At 45.0% G+C, this 21,078-nt stretch overlaps 1 protein-coding gene across 1 annotated transcript in view; it reads right to left on the bottom strand.

Moving 5' to 3' along the window:
* Window positions 1-21,078, bottom strand: part of vwa8 (von Willebrand factor A domain containing 8) — a 625,928-nt gene that overhangs the window by 217,892 nt on the left and 386,958 nt on the right. Inside the window, exons 26-27 of the mRNA XM_072514383.1 lie at window positions 12,469-12,620; window positions 6,138-6,240 (exon numbers count right to left, since the gene is read on the bottom strand). Coding sequence (XP_072370484.1) covers window positions 6,138-6,240; window positions 12,469-12,620 — 255 coding nt within the window. The remainder of the gene's footprint in view (window positions 1-6,137; window positions 6,241-12,468; window positions 12,621-21,078) is intronic.

Here is a 21,078-nt window from a genome sequence, read left to right as displayed (position 1 = left end):
AGTTTGAAAGGTTTCCTCCTGTGCTGTAACTTGTTTGATTATAATTGTAGAGAAACAAACGTCCCAGGAAAAAAAAAGAGTAATTCACTTAATTTTCAAATTGCTCTGATCCTTCAAAAAGTAATTTATTCAAATGTGGAACAAAAACATCAAGATTGAGAGTAGCAACGCAAGTTGATAAGGTTAAAAAAACTACATATTAAACACAGATTTAATTCTTGAGGACCAGAATTAAAGAGCAGAGAAGCTTTTGTAAACATATGAAGTACTTTAGATCACACTTCTGTCATGATATGCACTCATGCACATAATGATATACAGACAGGCAGTGACAGACACCCAGTACAGCCAATCAACACACAGGACAGAACACAACCAATCACAAGGCAGAACACTAGAAGGTGGTCTCCCACTAAAACACATGAGGCATCAACACTCTGCCTCTTTCCACTGGTGAGAACTGGAGTGACAGTCAGGGTGTATATATAAGTTAGCACCTTCTACACGTGGCTCAGAGTTGGTCTGGTCTAGTTAGTTATAGTAAGCACGCTTAATTAGTAGAGGGTCAAACCCACAGCGAACTGTGTGCACTGCTTAACAAGTTCAATAAAGCGTATTGAACCAACACCCAAGTTTGGAGTCTACTTTCAAGTGCAACTGCATCCAGTTGCAGTCCGTGTTACCCCTGGGTGATTAACACGACATGGTACCAGTAGTCTACTATCTCTAAGTGGTTTACCTTGAGTGATTCCGTGACGACCAGCAAGTGCCTTCCAGCGGCATGGAGAAGATCCAGGCCCCTCCACAGCTACGGATCTCCGGCAATCTCAGCGCCAACTGGCGGGTATTCAAGCAAAGGTTCCTTCTCTACATTGAGGCCTCTGACCTCGAGGATGCGTCCAATGCCAGAAAAATCACGCTGCTCCTATCAACTACGGGGGACCAAGCCATCCAGATTTTCAACGCGCTTAATATTACCGACGGCCAGGACAAGACCAAATTCAAGACCGTTTTGGAGAAGTTCGACAGTCACTGTGAAGTCAAAACAGACGAGAACTTGAGCGCTGTATCTTCCAGCAACGTCTTCAGGGTAAGGATGAACCGTTCCAATCCTTTCTAACTCATCTCCGTATATTAGCGCAGTCCTACAATTATGGTGCAACCGCTGATTCCATGATCAGGGATCAGATCGTGTTTGGGGTGCACTCCGATTCCTTGCGGGAGCAACTCTTCAAAATTAAGCACATGACCCTGCCAGTCGCAATCGAGACATGTACAGTGCATGAGCATGCGAGAAATCGGTACTCCCGTTTCAAATCGGCAGAATACGAAAAACTTGCCTCCCATGATGCAGAGAGTGTACAGGCCATCGCCCGGATGCTGCGCCTCAGTATCGATGAAAGCGGCCATTTCGCGCGCTTTTCCCGGGGCACCACACGAACGGGAGAACGAAGCGGCCGAAAACCAACCTGCGCAGGTGCGAACATCGGCTGACCGCACTGCGCATGTGCGACGATGCATGGAGCGTAACGACGTCAACGTCATGACGTGCCGGAACTGCGGCACCATCCACTTAAAGCGGCAATGCCCTGCAAAAGGCAGGCGATGTTTAAATTGCGGGAAGCCTGGGCATTATGCAGCCTTGTGCAGGTCTGCATCACCAGTCAAGGGCCAGCGATCCCAATTCCAACGCAAGCGCGTTCGATGTGTAGAGCAAGGTTTACTGGATTCTGATCCTGGTAGCACTACGGATTCAGAGGACGACTGCCTGGAGTCCCTCTATCGTGTGGGCATCATCACTACATGCGAGTATGCCTCTTAAAATTCAGCAAGACTCCTATCTATCCTCAATGTGGATTCCGCGGACGAATGGCGTGCTGTCATACAAGTTAATCAATGCAGCATCCAGTTCAAGCCGGACACTGGTGCTTCTGCCAATCTCGTCTCTCAAGCTGATTTTGACCCCATTAAAAAGCAACTCAAAATTCTTCCGCCAGCCTACCAGCTCCTCGATTATAATGGCAATGCCATAACTGCGCTAGGATCTTGTCATCTATTCGTCTCCACCAAGACCATCAATGTCACACTGCGATTTGAAATCGTCAAGCCTGATAGGCATCCCTGCTTAGTGCCCATGCATGCAAGCTACTCAACCTCGTACAGCGAGTCCATGCCATGTCTTCTTCCAATGTGGATCTTCAGGCTGACATTGATGACATCCTTGCTCAATATCCGGATGTATTTGATGGAATGGGCACTCTGCCATACTTCTACAAGATCCTACTCAGGCCTGATGCCACGCCTGTAATCCATGCACCATGCCGGGTGCCGGCTCCTCTGAAGGAACATTTAAAGGCACAGCTACAGGAGCTCCAAGACCAGGGCATCATCTCCAAAGTGACGGAACCGACTGACTGGGTCAGCTCGACGGTCTGTGTGAAGAAGCCGTCAGGAGAGTTGCAGATATGCATAGATCCCAAAGATCTTAACTAGAACATAATACGGGAACACTACCTGATCCTGAAGTGGGAGGAACTGACCAGTGAGATGGCACACGCCAAATTCTTCACAAAGCTAGATGCATCGCGTGGTTTCTGGCAGATACAACTGGACGAGTCCAGCAGGAAGCTCTGCACATTCAACACACCATTTGGCAGGTACTGTTATAACCGTATGCCGGCATTGTCTCAGCCTCTGAAATCTTCCACAGGATCATGGAGCAGATGATGGAGGGCATTGAGGGTGTGCGTGTCTACGTAGATGATGTAATCATATGGTCCACGACCCCCAAGGAACACATATCTCGTCTCAAACAAGTCTTTTGACGTGTCCATGCAAACGGCCTCAAGCTGAACAAGGCCAAGTGCTCCTTTGGCATGTCAACCATCAAGCTCTTGGGCGACCAGATATCCCAGAAGGGTTTGCAACCAGATTCAGACAAGGTCAAGGCCATTAACGCCATGAAGACCCCGGAAGATAAGAAGGCGGTACTACGCTTCCTCGGCATGGTGAACTTCTTGGGAAAATTCATTCCCAACTTGGCCTCACACACCACGGCTCTCAGGCATCTGGTGAAGAAGTCCACTGCATTCCAGTGGCTACCCACACATCAAGCAGAGTAGCTCGAGCTCAAAGCAAAGCTCACCACTGCTCCGGTACTCGCGTTTTTTGACCCGGACAGGAAAACAAAAGTCTCCACGGACGCAAGCCAGGACGGCATTGGTGCGGTGCTCCTCTAGAGGAATGCCTCCTCGTCCTGGGCTCCAGTTGCTTATGCGTCAAGGGCCATGGCTCCTACTGAACAGAGGTACGCCCAAATAGAAAAAGAATGCCTGGCCCTCCTAACCGGCATTGTAAAGTTCCATGACTACGTCTACGGTCTACCTACATTCACAGTGGAAACTGACCACAGACCCTTGGTCCATATCATTCATAAGGACTTGAATGACATGACGCTCAGGCTTCAGCGCATTCTGCTTCGACTCAGAAGGTACGATTTTGAGTTAGTATACACACCAGGCAAGGAGCTGATAATTGTGGATGCCCTGTCCCGCTCCATCACCTCGCCCTGTGAACAGGTTGACTTCATCCGCCAGATTGAGACACAGGTGCAGCGGTGTGCCAGCAACCTCCCGGCATCAGATGAAAGAGCATTCGTGAAGAGACTGCCAAAGACCCTCTTCTGCAGCATGTAATGCAGCACCTTGCAAATGGCTGGCAAAAAGGGCAATGCCCTCAGTTCTTTAATGTGAAGGACGACCTGACAGTCGTCGAGGGGATCCTCCTCAAGCTAGATCGTATCGTTATTCCTCACAGTCTGCAAAGCTTGGCGCTCAAACAAATCCACGAGGGACAACTCGGTGTCGAAAAGTGTAGGCACGGGGCCCGGCAGGATGTCTATTGGTCTGGAATCAGCCAGGCCATATCCAACATGGTCCTCAATTGTGCAACCTGCCAGCGTTTCCAGCCTGCTCAAACAAAAGAAACACTCCAGCAACACGAGATCGTGACCTCTCCGTGGTCCAAGGTGGGAATCGACCTTTTTCACGCCAATGGGTGTGACTATGTGCTCATCATAGATTACTTCCCAAATTACCTGGAAGTTGTGAAGCTGTCAGACCTCACATCAAGGACAGTCATCAAGGCCTGCAAGGAGACATTTGCCAGGCATGGTATTCCACTCACTGTCATGAGTGACAATGCTCCCTGCTTCCACAGCCAAGAGTGGTCCAATTTCGCCAAGTTGTACCAATTCAACCACATTACCTCAAGCCCACACTAACCGTAGTCCAACGGGAAGGTTGTGAAAGGGTTCCATATAGTGAAGCAACTGCTCTGCAAGGCTGCGGACTCTGCTTCTGACTTCAACCTTGCGCTGTTGGCGTACAGGGCAACCCCTCTGTCCACCGGTATGTCTCCGGCTCAATTCCTCATGAATAGTTCTAGCCATACACTTACCAGATCTGGATCACCTCCCAGTGCTGCAAAAGGTGCAGCAACTCAGGAACCGGCAAAAGCTGATGTACGATGCTCATGCTACTGATTTGCCTGTGCTATCTCCGGAAGATGCTGTTCGGATCAAGCTCCTGATGGAGGCAGGTCAGCTCCAGCTGTTGTTGTTCGACAGGCTGCCCCCAGATCGTTTGTAGTTCGTATGGCTGATGGCTCCATTGTCAGGCGCAACAGAAGGGCACTGCGCAAAGTTGCCTGCCCACCACCAGATCCTACATTTCCATATGTTGTTGTGCCTCCTCCGGACACCTCACACCACGAGGCCACCAATCTGTCAAGGTGCCGACGTCCCCACCTCCACCTCTCAGGCGGTCGACAAGGATCAGACGCAAGCCCCAAAGATTGGACTTATAGACATTTATCTTGTAAATTTTGTTCAGCATCTGCACGCTAGACACCTCTTATGTATACATTCATCCACTCCGCCATTTAATGTAAATAGTTTTTACATGTAAATACAGTCGCATATGCTCCAAGCAACCAACATTTTTTTTTAAAAAAGGGGAGATATCATGATATGCACTCATGCACATAATGATATACAGACAGGCAGTGACAGACACCCAGTACAGCCAATCAACACACAGGACCGAACACAACCAATCACAAGGCAGAACACTAGAAGGTGGTCTCCCACTATAAAACACACGAGGCATCAACACTCTGCCTCTTTCCACTGGTGACAACTGGAGTGACAGTCAGGGTGTATATATAAGTTAGCACCTTCTACATGTGGCTCAGAGCTAGTCTGGTCTAGTTAGTTATAGTAAACACGCTTCGATTAGTAGAGTGTCAAACCCACAGCGAACTGTGTGCACTGCTTAACAAGTTCAATAAAGCATATTGAACCAACACCCAAGTTTGGAGTCTACTTTCAAGTACAACTGCATCCAGTTGCAGTCCGTGTTACCCCAGGGTGATTAACACGACAACTTCTATGGAATTTGGCATGATAGGATTTCAGTTTCACAGAGATTACGGAATATTTATGACACTGGAGGAGGCTATTCGGCCTACTGCATGTGTGTTAGTCCAGAAGGAGTTACCCAGCCTAATCGGGGGCTGGTTTAGCTTACCTGGCTGGAACAACTTGTTTGTGAAGCAGAGTGAGGCCAACAGCGAGTGTTCAATCTCCCTGCTGGCTAAGGTTATTCATGAAGGCCTCGCCTTCTCAACTTTGCCCCTTGCCCGAGGTGTCATTATCCTCTGGTTAAAACACCACCAGTCAGCACTCTCCCTCAAAGGGGAAAGCAGCCTATGGTCTTCTGGGACTATGGCAGCTTTACTTACTTTACCCAGCCTAATCCCATCATCCTGCTCTCGGTCCATAATCCTGCAGGTCACGGGTCTTCAAGTAGACACCCAAGTACTTTTTAAATGTGATGAGAATTTCTGCCTTAACCATCCATTCAGACAGTGAAGTCTAGATCCCTACTACCCTTTGGGTAAAAACAATGTTTCCCTATCTCCCCTTTATTCTTTAAACCAATTACTTTAAATCTATGCCCCTTCCCCACCCGCATTTAACCACCCTGCTAGAATAAACAGTTTTGTACTGGGAATATAATCTTGCAAATAGATACCTAATTGTACACATTAGACAGGAGAAACAAAGGGGATCAAACCTTTATGTTTGTCTGCTGGGACTTTGTAGGGCAAAGAAGCTTCCGGCTTTCTGGTTGGTTGAAAGTCCAGTAGCTGGTTAATTTACATTCTGGCAAAGGTAACCTGTCAAATATTTACAAGTTAGAGCATTGTAACTTCACAACGTACAGATACATCCCTTCAGAGGTTCAACAAAGTGAAGTATTCACTGCTGAAAGCACAAACAGAGCTATTGTTGGATTGGCACCAGAAACAATAGAGACAATTATTACTGAGGTGGGGCGAGGATAGAAAGAATGGTGGCAGCAAGGGTAGGAGGAAGGATAGTAAGGAGAGGAGGAAGAAAGGGAGGAGATGAAGTATGGGGGAGGGTGTAAGGGAGGGAGGACCATAGGCTGCTTTCCCCTTTGAGGGGGAGAGCTGACTAGTACTGATTTAACCTCAGGATCGTCACACCTCAGGCGAGGGGCAAAGTTGAGAAGGTGGGCCTTCAAAAGCTGTAGGGTGGAAATGACTGCAGGCCACATGAACACACTCACAGAAAAATTAATCTCCCTGCTACTTAAACAGCCAGGTTGAAATCTCTATTGGAGGAGAGAGGAGCAGGTTAAGCATTTTTATCAGAAAATCAGACAGCAATTTCTAACCTTCTATATAATACAGAAAAAGAAAAATCTGCAATATTCTAGAGAATTCTAGGCATTTAATGCTTTGCTATCACGGACAGTCTCAGGCCGCCAGTGCTTCACATCACAGTGTGACAGGCTTTGGGGCTGCAGATGCAGATGTTTGACATACAGAACCAGAGAAACAACCTTTCCACTTTTCTATAAATGTATTTTTGGTACTTTTCCTTTCCATGATTCATTTTTGATACAATCTGATCTAGCTTTTAAAAGAAACATAAATAGGGAACGAGACAGGATATTGTTTTAGACACTTACATTTTCCCCCTGTAAAAAGGGTTCAAAATCAGACGAAGACTGATGGATGGATGGCTCCTACGGTGTTCATTAATTGACCATCAACTGATAATTTCATTGGACTAATTTCTTGACCAGGATTATCCAGCCCTGCCATGACGTGGTGTCCCGCCGGCAGATGCAGCAGGTCTTTTAATCCACCGTTTACTTTGACAGGACTGTAATATCCTGCCTCGCAGGAGGCCATGTTTTATTTCTCTTGCTTTTCTTAATAATGGAGTCAGCTTGGCAATTTTTCAATTTGAGGACAATTTCTGAATGATGAACATTTTGGAAGAACTTCACTCTTTTTGTGTCTGCAATTTTCTCACCTGCTTCTTTTAAAACTCTGGGCTGAAAATTGCAAGGATCTGTGCTTGTGCCACAGTTATATACAACCTATATTCTGGACTTAGCTGAGGGGGTGTGAATGTAATCTACCCAGGTTTGCGAATGGTACAGAGCTAAGTCGGCAAGCATGCTGTGAGGGTGCAAATAGACTGCAAAAGGATAGCGACAGGTTGGGTAAGTGGGTAGCGAGGAGACAGAAATGGAGTATCATGTGGCAAATGTCAAATCATTCTCTTTCAGGGGGAAAATAAAACCATAATTCTTTTTCAAAGGTGAGAGCTGAGTTAATGTTGGTTTTGGAGGGATTTGGTGTCCTTGTTCATGAATCACAGAAAGTTAACAGGCAAATACAGCAAGCGATTAGGAAGGAAAACGGTACGTTGGCATTTATTGCAATGGGGTTGAAGTATGAAAGTAAGGAAGACTTGCTGCAACTGTATTCTCGGAGTTCAGAAGAATGTGAGGCGATCTCATGGAAATGTATAAAATTCTGAGATGGGCTTGAAGGATAGATACTGAGAGGATGTTTCCCCTGACTAATGGTAGGAGGGTCACTATCTTAGAATATGCAGTTGGTCATTTTGGACACGGAGGAGGAGATATTTATTCCTCAGAGTTGTGAAATTTGTTAAACCAGAGAGCTGTGATGTTCAGTTGTTGAGTATATTCATGGCAGAGATCGATAGATATCCTGAGGTATATTGGGATAGTCAAAGGAGTGGAAATGAGGTAGAAAATCATTGATGATTTTATTGAATGGCAGAACAGGCTTGAGGACAGTGTATTGCCTACTGCTGCTCCCATCTGTGAGGATTTGTCAATCTTCACTCTCATTATTTCTTCTTTGCACTTCTCATTTTTAATTTTAAAATTTTTTTTTAGAATATCCAATTCATTTTTTCCAATTAAGGGGCAATTTAGCGTGGCCAATCTACCTATCCTGCACATCTTTTTGGGTTGTGGGGGCGAAACCCACGCAAACACGGGGAGAATGTGCAAACTCCACACGGACAGTGACCCAGAGCCGGGATCGAACCTGGGACCTCGGTGCCATGAGGCTGCAGTGCTAACCACTTGCGCCACTGTGCTGCCCTCTCATTGTTAATTTCATTTGTTATCTCTGGTTACTTATTTTCTTCCTCTGCTGTGAAGAATGATACCAAGTTTTAACAAGTCTGTCATTATATTATTTTCAATTATAGTATCACCCACGTCTGTCTTTATGGGAATCATTTTAATCTGAGCCACCACCTTTTTGCGATATGGCCTTAAAAGCTTTAAACATTATCCTTGATAACAAGTTTCTTTTCTTATTCCTCTTCTGAAGATGTTACTACTTTCTTTGTATATTTTTCTTCATATCACCCCCAGTCTGCAGGACCTCTACTGACTTTTACCTTATTGCTTTGTCTTAAATCGTAATTCTTCTGTTTGCCAAAGTTGTTTCATGTAATATTATGTCATTCTATCCAAAAATTCTTAGCCTCGAGAGTGTATACTTGGAGCCACATTTGGAGCACTGTGTACAGTTCTGGTCGCCTCATTTTAGGAATGATGTGGAACCTTTGGAAAAGGTGCGAAGGAGATTTACCAGGATGTTGCCTGGAATGGAGAGTAGGTCTTACGAGGAAAGGTTGAGGGAGCTCGGCCTTTCCACATTAGAACGGAGAAGGATGAGGGGCGACTTGTTCGAGGTTTATAAGATGATCAGGGGAATAGATAGAGTAGACAGTCGGAGACTTTTTCCCCGGGTAGAACAAACCATTAGAAGGGGACGTAAATTTAAGGTGAATGGTGGAAGATATAGGGGGATGTCAGAGGTAGGTTCTTTACCCAGAGAGTAGTGGGGGCATGGAATGCACTGCCGGTGGATGTAGCTGAGTCGGAAACATTCGGGACCTTCAAGCAGCTATTGGATAGGTACATGGATTACGGTAAAATGATATCGTGTAGGTTTATTTGTTCTTAAGAGCAGCACAGTAGCATTGTGGATAGCACAATTGCTTCACAGCTCCAGGGTCCCAGGTTCGATTCCGGCTCGGGTCACTGTCTGTGCCGAGTCTGCACATCCTCCCCGTGTCTGCGTGGGTTTCCTCCGGGTGCTCCGGTTTCCTCCCACAGTCCAAAGATGTGCAGGTTAGGTGGATTGGCCATGTTAAATTGCCCTTAGTGTCCAAAATTGCCCTTAGTGTTGGGTGGAGGTGTTGACTTTGGGTAGGGTGCTCTTTCCAAGAGCCGGTGCAGACTCAATGAGCTGAATGGCCTCCTTCTGCACTGTAAATTCAATGATAATCTATGATTAATCTAGGACAAAGGTTCGGCACAACATCGTGGGCCGAAGGGCCTGTTCTGTGCTGTATTTTTCTATGTTCTATGTTTGTAATAAAATACATTTTTTTAAAAAGAAGAAAACCATATACAACGGGCCTCAGGGAGTTATACAAGTAAACCTCATCTCAACATTGCCTCACAAGGGTATACTATTAAAGTTGATTTTACAATAACTTGCACCAAATGTTGGCTTGGCCAATGGGTAAAACTCCCAGGTCTGGACATTTTGGTTCAAGCTCCACTCCAGGATTTCAGACTTGAAAGGCAATACTGAGGGAATACAGCACTCTCACAGTTTGAATAATACACCAAACTCTAGTGGATGCAAAATACCTCAATGTGCTATTTAAAGGAAAATTCTCCTGGCATCTCACTTGAACTGAATGTAAAGCATTTGAAACATCGCAAGAAGTGGGAAGGTTCTTTATAAATGCAGGTTTCTTCTTCTTTCCAATGACACTTTGTTCAACCAGCACAGGGAGGTAAAAATGCTCAATGAAGCAAGAGTACTTCTGGAATCACTGAAGCCTTGGGTATCACAAGAGAACGGCCATAAGGCATGGAATTTACAGCTACATGGAGTGGCTGAGATGATTAGTATGGATGAATTCAGGGGGAGGGGAGGTAGTAACATGAGGGAGAAAAGAATTGAAGAATTTATAGTTACGGTAAGATGGGAGGAAGCTGGTGTGAACAAATGCCTAGAACGGGTTGAATGGCCTGTTTTGGTGTTGTAAATTTTATGTACATTAATGTTCAGTCTTATGATCTTAATACTGAAACTATACTGGGGCTAAGCTGGAATATATAAAAGTTAGTTCCCTTAAGCACATGTCTGGCGTTGTCGAGGTGCTTGAAGGAATCACATTCACTCCCTCCTTCGCCAGCACAGTGGCAGTAGTGTGCGCCAGATACAAGATACACTTCAACAACTCACCAAGGTTCGTTCGACACCACCTTCCAAACATGCAATATCTAGAGGGCAGCAGACACAGAAGAACACCACCAGCTACAAGTTCCCCTTCACGTCACACACCTTCCTGACTTCAAAATATATCGCCATTCCTTCACTGTTGCTGGGTCAAAATCCTGGAACTCACTCCCTCACAGCACTCTGGGTGTAACTATAGTGGTTCCAGAAAAGGGCTCATCACCACCTTCTCAAGGCTGATTCGGGACCAGTAACAAATGCTGGTCTTACCAGTTTGAATAATACACCAAACTCCCATGACAGAATTAAAGAATAAGCACCAAGGTGCCAGGTGTTCTTGCACCAGCAGCTGGCAACATTGCCTACCAGCAATTTATATTTTAAGGGGGCAGGGGAAATGGTGGATGGACTTGCAGTGCAAACTGGGTGATCCTCGAGAAAAAAGCTCTTTCCAGTAAAAACAAAACGGAGCCCCCTTAGCCCCCAAACCTCCCGCCTGGGATCTAAATCGCTTCATTTCCAGCTTTGCCCCCACCGCCCCTCACACACATCCCCTTCCTAGCTGTCATCCACCTGCCAGCCTAAAAATTGAGGCTGGGTGGGGAAATGACCATTCATTGGCCAAAAATGAGCCTTAATTGGGGCAAAGGTGGGCTTCCTGTCTGAGGTCTTGCCCACCCCAGCGTAAAACTGTTGTGCAGTTGAGGTGGGAGCCTGAAGGGAATCCCGTCTGTGCAATTTCACGTCCCCCCCTGCTTCAGAACCTGCTGGTTGAAGGAGGTAGTGTAAAATTCTGCCTCATCATTATTCAGCTTCCTTTTTAGCAAGTGTTGAAAAGGAGACACTTCTCAACTGCACCCATTGTGGCACCATGGCCACCCCACCGTCCCATTTATTTAATAGCGTGCATAGTTTGCACAAAAGCTTCAGCACCATCTGAGCTTGGTTGCAATGGGCTGCGTCAAGCTCACTGGTCGTATAATGGGCCTCAGGTTTCCAGTCAACAAGAGAATAATAACGTATTGAGACCCATCACATTGTCACCCTAGAGTTCATCAACACCCAATACAGCAGATACTAGGTTATCTGCCTCCACTAAATTCACATTCAACAGCGTCATGCGTCAGGACCCCAGATGTTCAATGGAAATGTTGGCAACAACAGGAAAATATCCTACATCAAAATTTACCAAAGGAAAATAAACACAATTCTCTGTCATCCATTTCAAGAAAAATACTTGTTTCTTCTCTTTATAATTGTAGCAGTAATAAAACTTGCGCATTCAAAAATATTTCAAGTAAAATTCTGGATCACGTCCGTAAGACATTTAGCAAGATGAATAAATTACACTACCACTAGTTGGACAGTAACCCCTTTGTGGATTGCAGAATTTCTACATGAGAATAGAAAATATGAATTACGTTTTTTAGGCTCCAGATAGTGCTATACATTAAACATGTCAGCATTTCTCCCATTGTTCTAGTTATAGCGATAATGGATAAAATGTCTGAAAATTGCAATGTGGAATGGTTTAAGAAATAGCTTCTGAAACAAGGACAGACACACAAACCCATTGAAGAAACAAATATTTCCCTTTATTGTAGATGGTTTTAAATATACTTCAGTTAAATTGGTTACTTAACACTTTGCTGCTTGAGCTAAGATTTGAAGCTCGCTCTTCAGTAACCTACAATTGATTAGCAGCGTACAGTAATATCAGTGAGTAATGCAATCTGGCAATTTCAGCTCATTTAGAAGTTAACATATTGTGCTTACTCCTTGGCCAACTGAATATTAGTAGATTTGGCTCCTATTGGTATCCCATGCTTGTGCAGAGTGTTAATCAGGACTTCACGCACTTCGCCATTGTAGGAATCAAAGTCAAACACGTTCCGAACCACATTTGCGAGTCCCTCAGTAGGGAATTTCTGTAGAGAGACAGCACAAAAATAGAGTCCTGTAAAATTCCAATTGACGCATTCATACATCACCCTGTGTGAGCTCTGAACTTTAATCCAGTTTATACAGCCATTTCAATTATTTCCCGAGACTCAGGCATATATTATTTCTGGAAACTCGACGCACATTTTAATTAACTGCTCATTGCTTTTGGGTGAAACAATCAGTGCTGTGCTTAAAATTAGAAGCATTTACTACTTTTTGTCTTCTTGAGTGTTACGTGTGTGGAAATAGTTCTAAGTACAAACTAGGTCAATAGTAGCTCTGCCTACAGGGAATCTGTTGAGATGTAGAGCACATGAATTATCTTTACACTATAATTCAGATCTGGTCCAATTAAATAATAGCCTTATAATTGCTATGAGAATGACAAATTAACAGCCTCCACAACACAGGAATGCTAGAAAGGCTCCTTTCAGAAAATAATTTTGGGGAAGAATATATGAGCAAGTATATTTGCACGTATCACACTCTTATCCTGACATTGACTCATTAACTTGTCAAGAAAAAATATAGCAATTTCCCAACACAACTGGGTCACTGGTTGTTTTTTTTCTTATCTTTCCTTTCAGTCTTTTTTTTCCTCGCTCTTTTTGTAACCCTCCTTTTACTTCATCTAGCCTGACTCTAATTCATCCTCTTTCCGTCTCTGTTATTTAGTCTGTTTCTTTCTCCATCTTTTCTTATCACTGGTTGAAGAAATAGATTATCAGGCACAGCATTCACTAGACATCATTATGTTGTGCCACTATTAATTGATATGTCCAGCAAACTGTGGGACATTTATTGTGTAATCTGAAGAGGGAGAGAAAGAGTTCAACTCATGTCGTTCATTATATGAATGGCAGCACTGTCGCTTCACGGCGCTAGGGAACCAGGTTCGATTCCCGGCTTGGGTCACTGTCTGTGCAGAGTTTGCACGGTCTCCTAGTGTCTGTGTGAGTTTCCTCTGGGTGCTCTGGTTTCCTCCCACAGATGCTGTTAGATAATTTGGACATTCTGAATTCTCCCTCAGTGTACCCAAACAGGCACCGTAGTGTGGCGACTAGGGGATTTTCACAGTAACTTCATTGCAGTGTTAATGTAAGCCTACTTGTGACAATAAAGATTATTTTTTTTAAAGTGCCACCACTGCAATTTCTGGTTTGATATATTGGACACAACATATGCCAACCAGATTGATTTTCAACGTGGTTCAGATATGCAATTGACTTTGGTAACAATTAGGCTGCTGAGTCTGAAGGTCATACGTCGACAAAATTGAATCCAGGATTTCAGCATATAATCTAGACTGCCACTAGAGTGCAGTGCTCAAGAAGCGCAGCATTGTCAGGAATGCTGTCCTTTGGATAAGACATCAGACCAGAACCTGTCTGCCCTCTCAGGGTATGCAAAAGTCTGCACTGATTCAAGCAAAGGTGCAGAAGGGAATCACTGGTATCCTGGTTAACATTCCACCCTCCAACAGCAACACCAACATTAATTTGCCATTCATCCATTCACTGTATGTGAAACTTTCTGCATGCTAACTCATCGCCTTGCCTGCCACACAACAAAAGTGGTGGTATTTCAACAAAGTTGTTCATTTCTAGGAAGTTCTGGGGATGCCCTGGAGTATATTGAGGCATTGTATAAATGCAAGTTCTTGCGTACTTTGTATTTTAACTAAGATTGCAGATGAAGGCATACAGGCATCATTTTGAACATTTTCTCTCAGAATAAAACATAACTTCTGTACTTGAAACATGGAAAATAGGTGCAGGAGTAGGCCATTCGGCCCTTCGAGCCTGCACCATCATTCAATATGATCATGGCTGATCATGCAAATTCAGTATCCCACTCCTGCTTTCTCTCCATACCCCTTGATTCCTTCAGCTGCGAGGGCCACGTCCAGCTCCCTCGAGTATATCCAACGAACTGGCCCCAACAGCTCTGTGATAGAGAATACTGTTGCCTTTTTTACCTGCTATAAATATGGCAATCAATAAGGTTGCCCTTCTTTCTTTAGATATCGATATTATATTGCTCAGAGTCGCCAGATATCAAATGATCCCACCACAAGGTTCAACCGGATATCGATCAAAGAGCCAAACACCAGTTTGTTAGTTCAAGATCAATGGTACTTTATTTACACACAAGATTAATCATGCAACATAAACACTACTAGTTAAATTATACACATCAACTATGACAACCTGTACTTAACTTCAGGCACCCAGATTAGGTCAGAGGAACAGTGGCCTTTGTTCGAATCTGGATCTACTGGGTCTGGAGAAGTAACTGCTGCTCAGCTGGACTCACCCGTCTGGTAGCGGGAGTTGAACGTGAACTTGCTTCTGGTGGTGCCGCACTTGGAGGTGGACGTTACCGGAGCTCCAGGTCCAAGAGAGATCGAACGTATGATGGTCTCTCTCTTTATCCTTGGGGAGCCTTGCGCTCTTTTGGGCGGTCCTTCGGTTTGGACCCCATTAATTGGGTAGTTCTTGATCAATGTATTTGATTTGAGCCAATAAAGGGGCAGGTGCCTTGATGGCTGGGCGTGTCCTAAGCGGTCATTGACCCTGTTGTTGATGCTTCCTGAGTACAGGGAGTGGCGCCGAAATGTCTGGGATTGTATCGGTTACTCAAGTATCAGTCTTTTGCCTTACGGATATGGGCCATCAAAATGCTAATCGGTTGGGGGTTTCGATGCTGTCTGGATTCTTCGCTCACAAATATACATTCAGGCTCTGAGCCTGCCTGAACCTTACATTGTCCACATTTCCCATTATGCTTTGCGACCATCCATGTTTCTTATTGTAAGTGGCCATCCCAGATGGCTACAATACCACAAGTCAACAACTCTCTGAGAGAAGTTGTTCTTCCTCATCTCAATCCCGAACGGTTTACCCCTTATTCTTAGGTTGTGACCCCTAGTTATAGACATCCACAATATTGGGAACATTCTTCCCGCATCTAGCTTGCCCGGTCACATCAGGAGTTTCTATGTGATCCCCTCTCATTATTCTAAACTTCACTGAGTACAAGCCCTGTCAATCCAGTCTTTCTTTATATGTCAGTCCTGCCATTGAAGTTACTAAGAAGCCTTACATGCTGAGCGCTTGTTTGAATCAGTTTTCAGCTGAAACCCACTGCTCAAAGCTGGGGTCATAGTTTCAGTTGGTAACAATAATAAGACAAGACTAACTTGTACTGATGTTGCACTATAATTGCACTACAAATTGTGGAAATGCGAATTACTAATTGCACAACAATATAGCTGTCTCATGAATGATGTGCCTGGTGATCTAAAACATCCCCAGATGTTTCAGAGAACAATTATAAAACAAAATATGATATTGTGACCAAAGCTTTGTTAAAGAGGTAGGTTTTAAGGCGTGTCTTAAAGGAGGTAAATGAGACAGAGACTTGGGGAGACAAATTGAAGGGTCTTGTTAAGTATAAAAAGGTGCATTAAAAACAAAAATCTGCAGTTTATTTAAATCTCAAAATCTGTAGAAACATTATAAATTACAGGCCTATTCCTAACAAAACAACATGAAAGGCGCCATTTAATGGAAACAATTCTCAGTGTCGTTTTGAGCACGTTTGGCTGGTTTTTTTCTCGACGGCCGCGCTGGCGAGATCGTGGCCCGTATTTCAGAAGTTCAAGATATAGGAGCAGAGTGGTGAGGATCAAGAGCAAATGGGGGAAGGACAAAATGGGCTGGGGTGTGTGGTGTGAGGCGATGCGTGGGGTGAATTTGACCTCCTCCTTTGCGAGTATGAGCTTGATTCAGTTCAAGGTGGTGCACAGGGTACATATGACCCAGGAGAGGATGAGTTGGTTCTTTCAAGGGGTGGCCAATGAGTGCGAGAAGTGTGGGCAAGGGCCGTCGAATCATGCGCACATGTTCTGGGGTTTCAAGAAGCTGGAGAGTTACTGGGAAGAGGTGTTTGTGACATTATCTAAAATTGTGGGGTGGAGGTCAGGATCATGGTGGCGACCTTTGGAGTACTGGAAATACTGGAGCTCGATGGAGAGGAAGGGGCCAATGTTGTGACCTTCGCCTCTCTAATCGCCCGGTGAAGGATCTTGCTGTATTGGAAATCGGACATGCCACGGGGACCTGTCTGACATTCTCCGGTTGGAAAAGATCAAATTTGAGTTGAGAGGGTCGGAAGGGCTTCGAGACATGGTGAGGGTTGTTCATGACAATGTTTGAGGAACTGTTTGTCGTGGAGGATTGGGGGGGGGGGGGGGGGGTACAAAGGGGTAAAATTGTACAAACTGTGGACTGTGGGGTTGTGGAGTGTGTTGATGTGTATGTTACTGTTTTTACACATTTTTGGAATAAAATACATGGAAAAAAAGTTATAGGAGCAGAATTAGGTCCTTTGGCCCACTGAATCTGCTCACCATTCGATCTTGGCTGATCTCATCCTGGCCTTAACTCCAGCGCCCTACCTGTTCTCCATACCCCGTCAACCTGTTACCAATTAAATATCTGTCTGACTCCTGCTTCAATTTACTCACTGTCCCAGCATCCACCGCACTCTGGAATAGAAAATTCCATAGATCATAGATTCACAACCCTTTGGGAGAAGTAGTTTTTGCTCATCTCCATTTTAAATTTGCAACCTCTTATCCGAAGACTATGACCTCTCGTTCCAGAATGCTCCACAAGAGGACGCATCATCAGCTCCATGTATACTTTATCATCTTGTATACCTCAATTTAATCTCCCCTCATTTTCTAAACTCGAAGCGAGTACAGACCTAAACTATTCAATATCTCTTCACAGGACAAACCTTTTTTCTCTGGAATCCACCAAGTGAACGTCCTCTGAACTGCCTCCAATGTCACTACTTCTTTCCTCAAATAAGGGGACCAAAACGGTGAACAATACTCCAGGTGTAGAACTGTACAGCACAGAACAGGCCCCTTCGGCCCTCGATCTTGTGCCGAGCTTTGTCCGAAACCAAGATCAAGCTATCCCATTTCCTGTCATTCTGGTGTGCTCCATGTGCCTATCCAATAACCGCTTGAAAGTTCCTAAAGTGTACGACTCCACGGTCACAGCAGGTAGTCCATTCCACACCCTAACCTCTCTCTGAGTAAAGAACCTACCTCAGTCATCCCTCCTATATCTCCCACCCCGAACCTTATAGTTACGCCCCTTTGTGACAGCTACATCCACCCGAGGAAATAGTCTCTGAACGTCCACTCTATCTATTCCCCTCATCATCTTATAAACCTCTATTAAGTTGCCTCTCATCCTCCTTCGCTCCAATGAGAATGGCCCTAGCTCCCTCAACGTTTTCTCATAAGACCTACCCTACAATCCAGGCAGCATCCTGGTAAATCTCCTTTGCACCCTTTCCAATGCTTCCACATCCTTCCTATAGTGAGGTGACCAGAACGGCACACAATACTCCAAATGTGGTCTCACCAGGGTCCTTTACAGTTGCAGCATGACCCCACGGTTCTTAAACTCAAGTCCCCCGTTAATAAACACGAACACACTATAGGCCTTCTTCATGGCTCTATCCACTTGAGTGGCAACCTTCAGAGATCTGTGGACATGAACCCCAAGATCTCTCTGTTCCTCCACATTCCTCAGAACCCTGCCGTTGACCCTGTAAACCGCATTCAAATTTGTCCTACCAAAATGAATCACCTCGCACTTATCAGGGTTAAACTCCATCTGCCATTTTTCGGTGCAGCTCTGCATCCTATCAATGTTTCTTTGCAGCCTACAACAGCCCTCCACCTCATCAACTACTCCAACAATCTTGATGTCATCAGGAAATTTACTGACCCACCCTTCAGCCCCCTCCTCCAAGTCATTTATAAAAATCACAAATAGCAGAGGACCCAGCACTGATCCCTGTGGTACACCGCTGGTAACTGGTCTCCAGTCTGAACATTTTCCATCCACCACCACCCTCTGTCTTCTATGTGATAGCCAGTTACTTATCCAATTGGCCAAATTTCCCTCTATCCCACACCTCCTTACTTTCTTCATGAGCCGGCCATGGGGAACCTTATCAAACGCCTTACTGAAATCCATGTATACAACATCAACTGCTCTACATCTACACACTGAGTGACCTCCTCAAAGTATGAAATCAAATTTGTGAGGCAAGACTTACCCTTCACGAATCCGTGTTGACTATCCCGGATTAAGCTCAATCTTTCCGAATGGTCATTAGTCCTATCCCTCAGGACCTTTTCCATTAACTTACCGACCACCGAAATAAGACTAACCGGCCTATAATTACCAGGGTCAGTCCTATTCCCTTTCTTGAACAGAGGAACAACATTTGCCACTCTCCAGTCCTCTGGCACTATCCCAGTGAGGACCCAATGATAAAAGCCAAAGGCTCTGCAATCTCATCCCTTGCCACCCAAAGAATCCTAGGATATATCCCATCTGGCCCAGGAGACTTGTCGACCCTCAGGTTTTTCAAAATTGCTAATACATCGTCCCTCAGAACATCTACCTCCTCTAGCCTACCCGCCAGTATCACACACTCATCCTCAAAAACATAGCCCCTCTCCTTGGTGAACACTGAAGAAAAGTATTCATTCAACGCCTCTCCTATCTCTTCTGACTCCATGCACAAGTTCCCACTACTGTCCTTGACCGGTCCTAACCTCACCCTGGTCATTCTTTTATTTCTCACATAAGATTAAAAAGTCTTGGGGTTTTCCTTGATCCGACCCGCCAAGGACTTCTCATGCCCCCTCCTAGCTCTCCTGAGCCCTTTTTGTTTTAGCTCATTCCTTGCTACCTTGTAACCCTCAAGCGACCCAACTGAACCTTGTTTCTCATCCTTACATACGCTTCCTTTTTCCTCTTGACAAGACATTCAACCTCTTTTGTGAACCATGGATCCCTCACACGGCCATTTCCTCCCTACCTGACAGGGGCATACCTATCAAGGACACGCAGTATTTGTTCCTTCAACAAGCTCCACTTTTCATTTGTGCCTTTCCCAGACAGTTTCTGTTCCCATCTTATGCTCCCTAATTCTTGCCTAATCGCATCATAATTATCCCTCCCTCAATTCTAAACCTTGCCCTGCCGTATGGCCCTATCCCTGCCATTGCAATAGTGAAAGACACCGAATTGTGGTCACTATCTCCAAAGTGCTCTCCCACAAACAAACCTAACACTTGGCCCGGTTCATTACCCAGTACCAAATCCAATGTGGCACCACCTCTTGTCGGCCTATCCACATATTGTGTCAGGAAACCCTCCTGCACACACTGTACATAAACTGCCCTATCCAAACTGTTCGACCTATAGAGGTTCCAATCAATATTTGGAAAGTTAAAGTCACCCATGACAACTACCCTGAGACCTCCACACCTATCCATAATCTGCTTTGCAATTTCTTCCTCCACATCTCTATTACTATTTGGGGGCCTATAGAAAACTCCTAACAACGTGACCCCTCCTTTCCCATTTCTAACTTCAGCCCATATTACCTCAGTAGGCAGATCCCCCTCGAACTGCCTTTCTGCAGCCGTTAAACTATCCTTGATTAACAATGCTACTCCTCCTTACCTTGTATCATTGCAACAACACTTCCTTACCTTTATACTTATTCCTTTAGCTATAAATGCCAACATTCCATTTGCTTTCTTTATTATCTGCTGTACCTGCATGCTCGTGTTCTGTCCTCATGAACGAGGACCCCCAGATCCCTCTGCAATGGAGCACCCTGAAATCTCTCCCCATTTAGATAATAAGTTGCCTTTCCATTTTTCCGGCCAAAATGCATGACCTCACACTTATCCATATTAAACTCCATCTGCCACATTTTGGCTCACTCTCCTAATCTATATCCATTTGTAAGGTTCTTATTTCCTCTTTGCAACTTACTGTCCCACCTATTTTGTCATCTACAAATTTGGTTATCCCTGTATCCAAGTTGCTTATATAGATTCCAAATAGCTGGGGCCCAAGGGCCGAACCCTGTGTCACCCAACGAATTGCATCCTGCCATCCAGAGTAAGACCCATTTATCCTGACTCTCTGTCTTTTGTCCATCAGGCAGTCTTCTATCGAAGCTAATAAATTACTCCTAATCCCATGCGATCTAACCTTGTGAATTATCCTTCTGCAAGGAACCTTATCAAACGCCTTCTGGAAGTCCAGATATACTACATCTATAGGTTCCCCATTATCCACTTTGCTCGTCATATCTTTGAAGTGCCGGAATGAGCCCCCAGGAGCTTCCCAGCATTACTGGCTGTCTCGCCGTCTGGTTCGTCAGACATGCGCCTCAGCAGCTCGCCGCTAACAAGGAGCTACTGTAAACACTCCCTCACCACTCACTCCCAGTCAACACACAAGCACTGCAATGTGCAGAACTGCTCCTTGCTTTGGCGACTTGGCCAGGCTTTGAATAGTGTGGAGGCGAGACAGCACATCC

The sequence above is a fragment of the Scyliorhinus torazame genome, chromosome 8, assembly GCF_047496885.1.
Source record: "Scyliorhinus torazame isolate Kashiwa2021f chromosome 8, sScyTor2.1, whole genome shotgun sequence".
Classification (NCBI taxonomy): domain Eukaryota; kingdom Metazoa; phylum Chordata; class Chondrichthyes; order Carcharhiniformes; family Scyliorhinidae; genus Scyliorhinus; species Scyliorhinus torazame.
The sequence above is the reverse complement of the archived record's forward strand: the minus strand, read 5'-3'. Positions and strand labels throughout refer to the sequence as shown.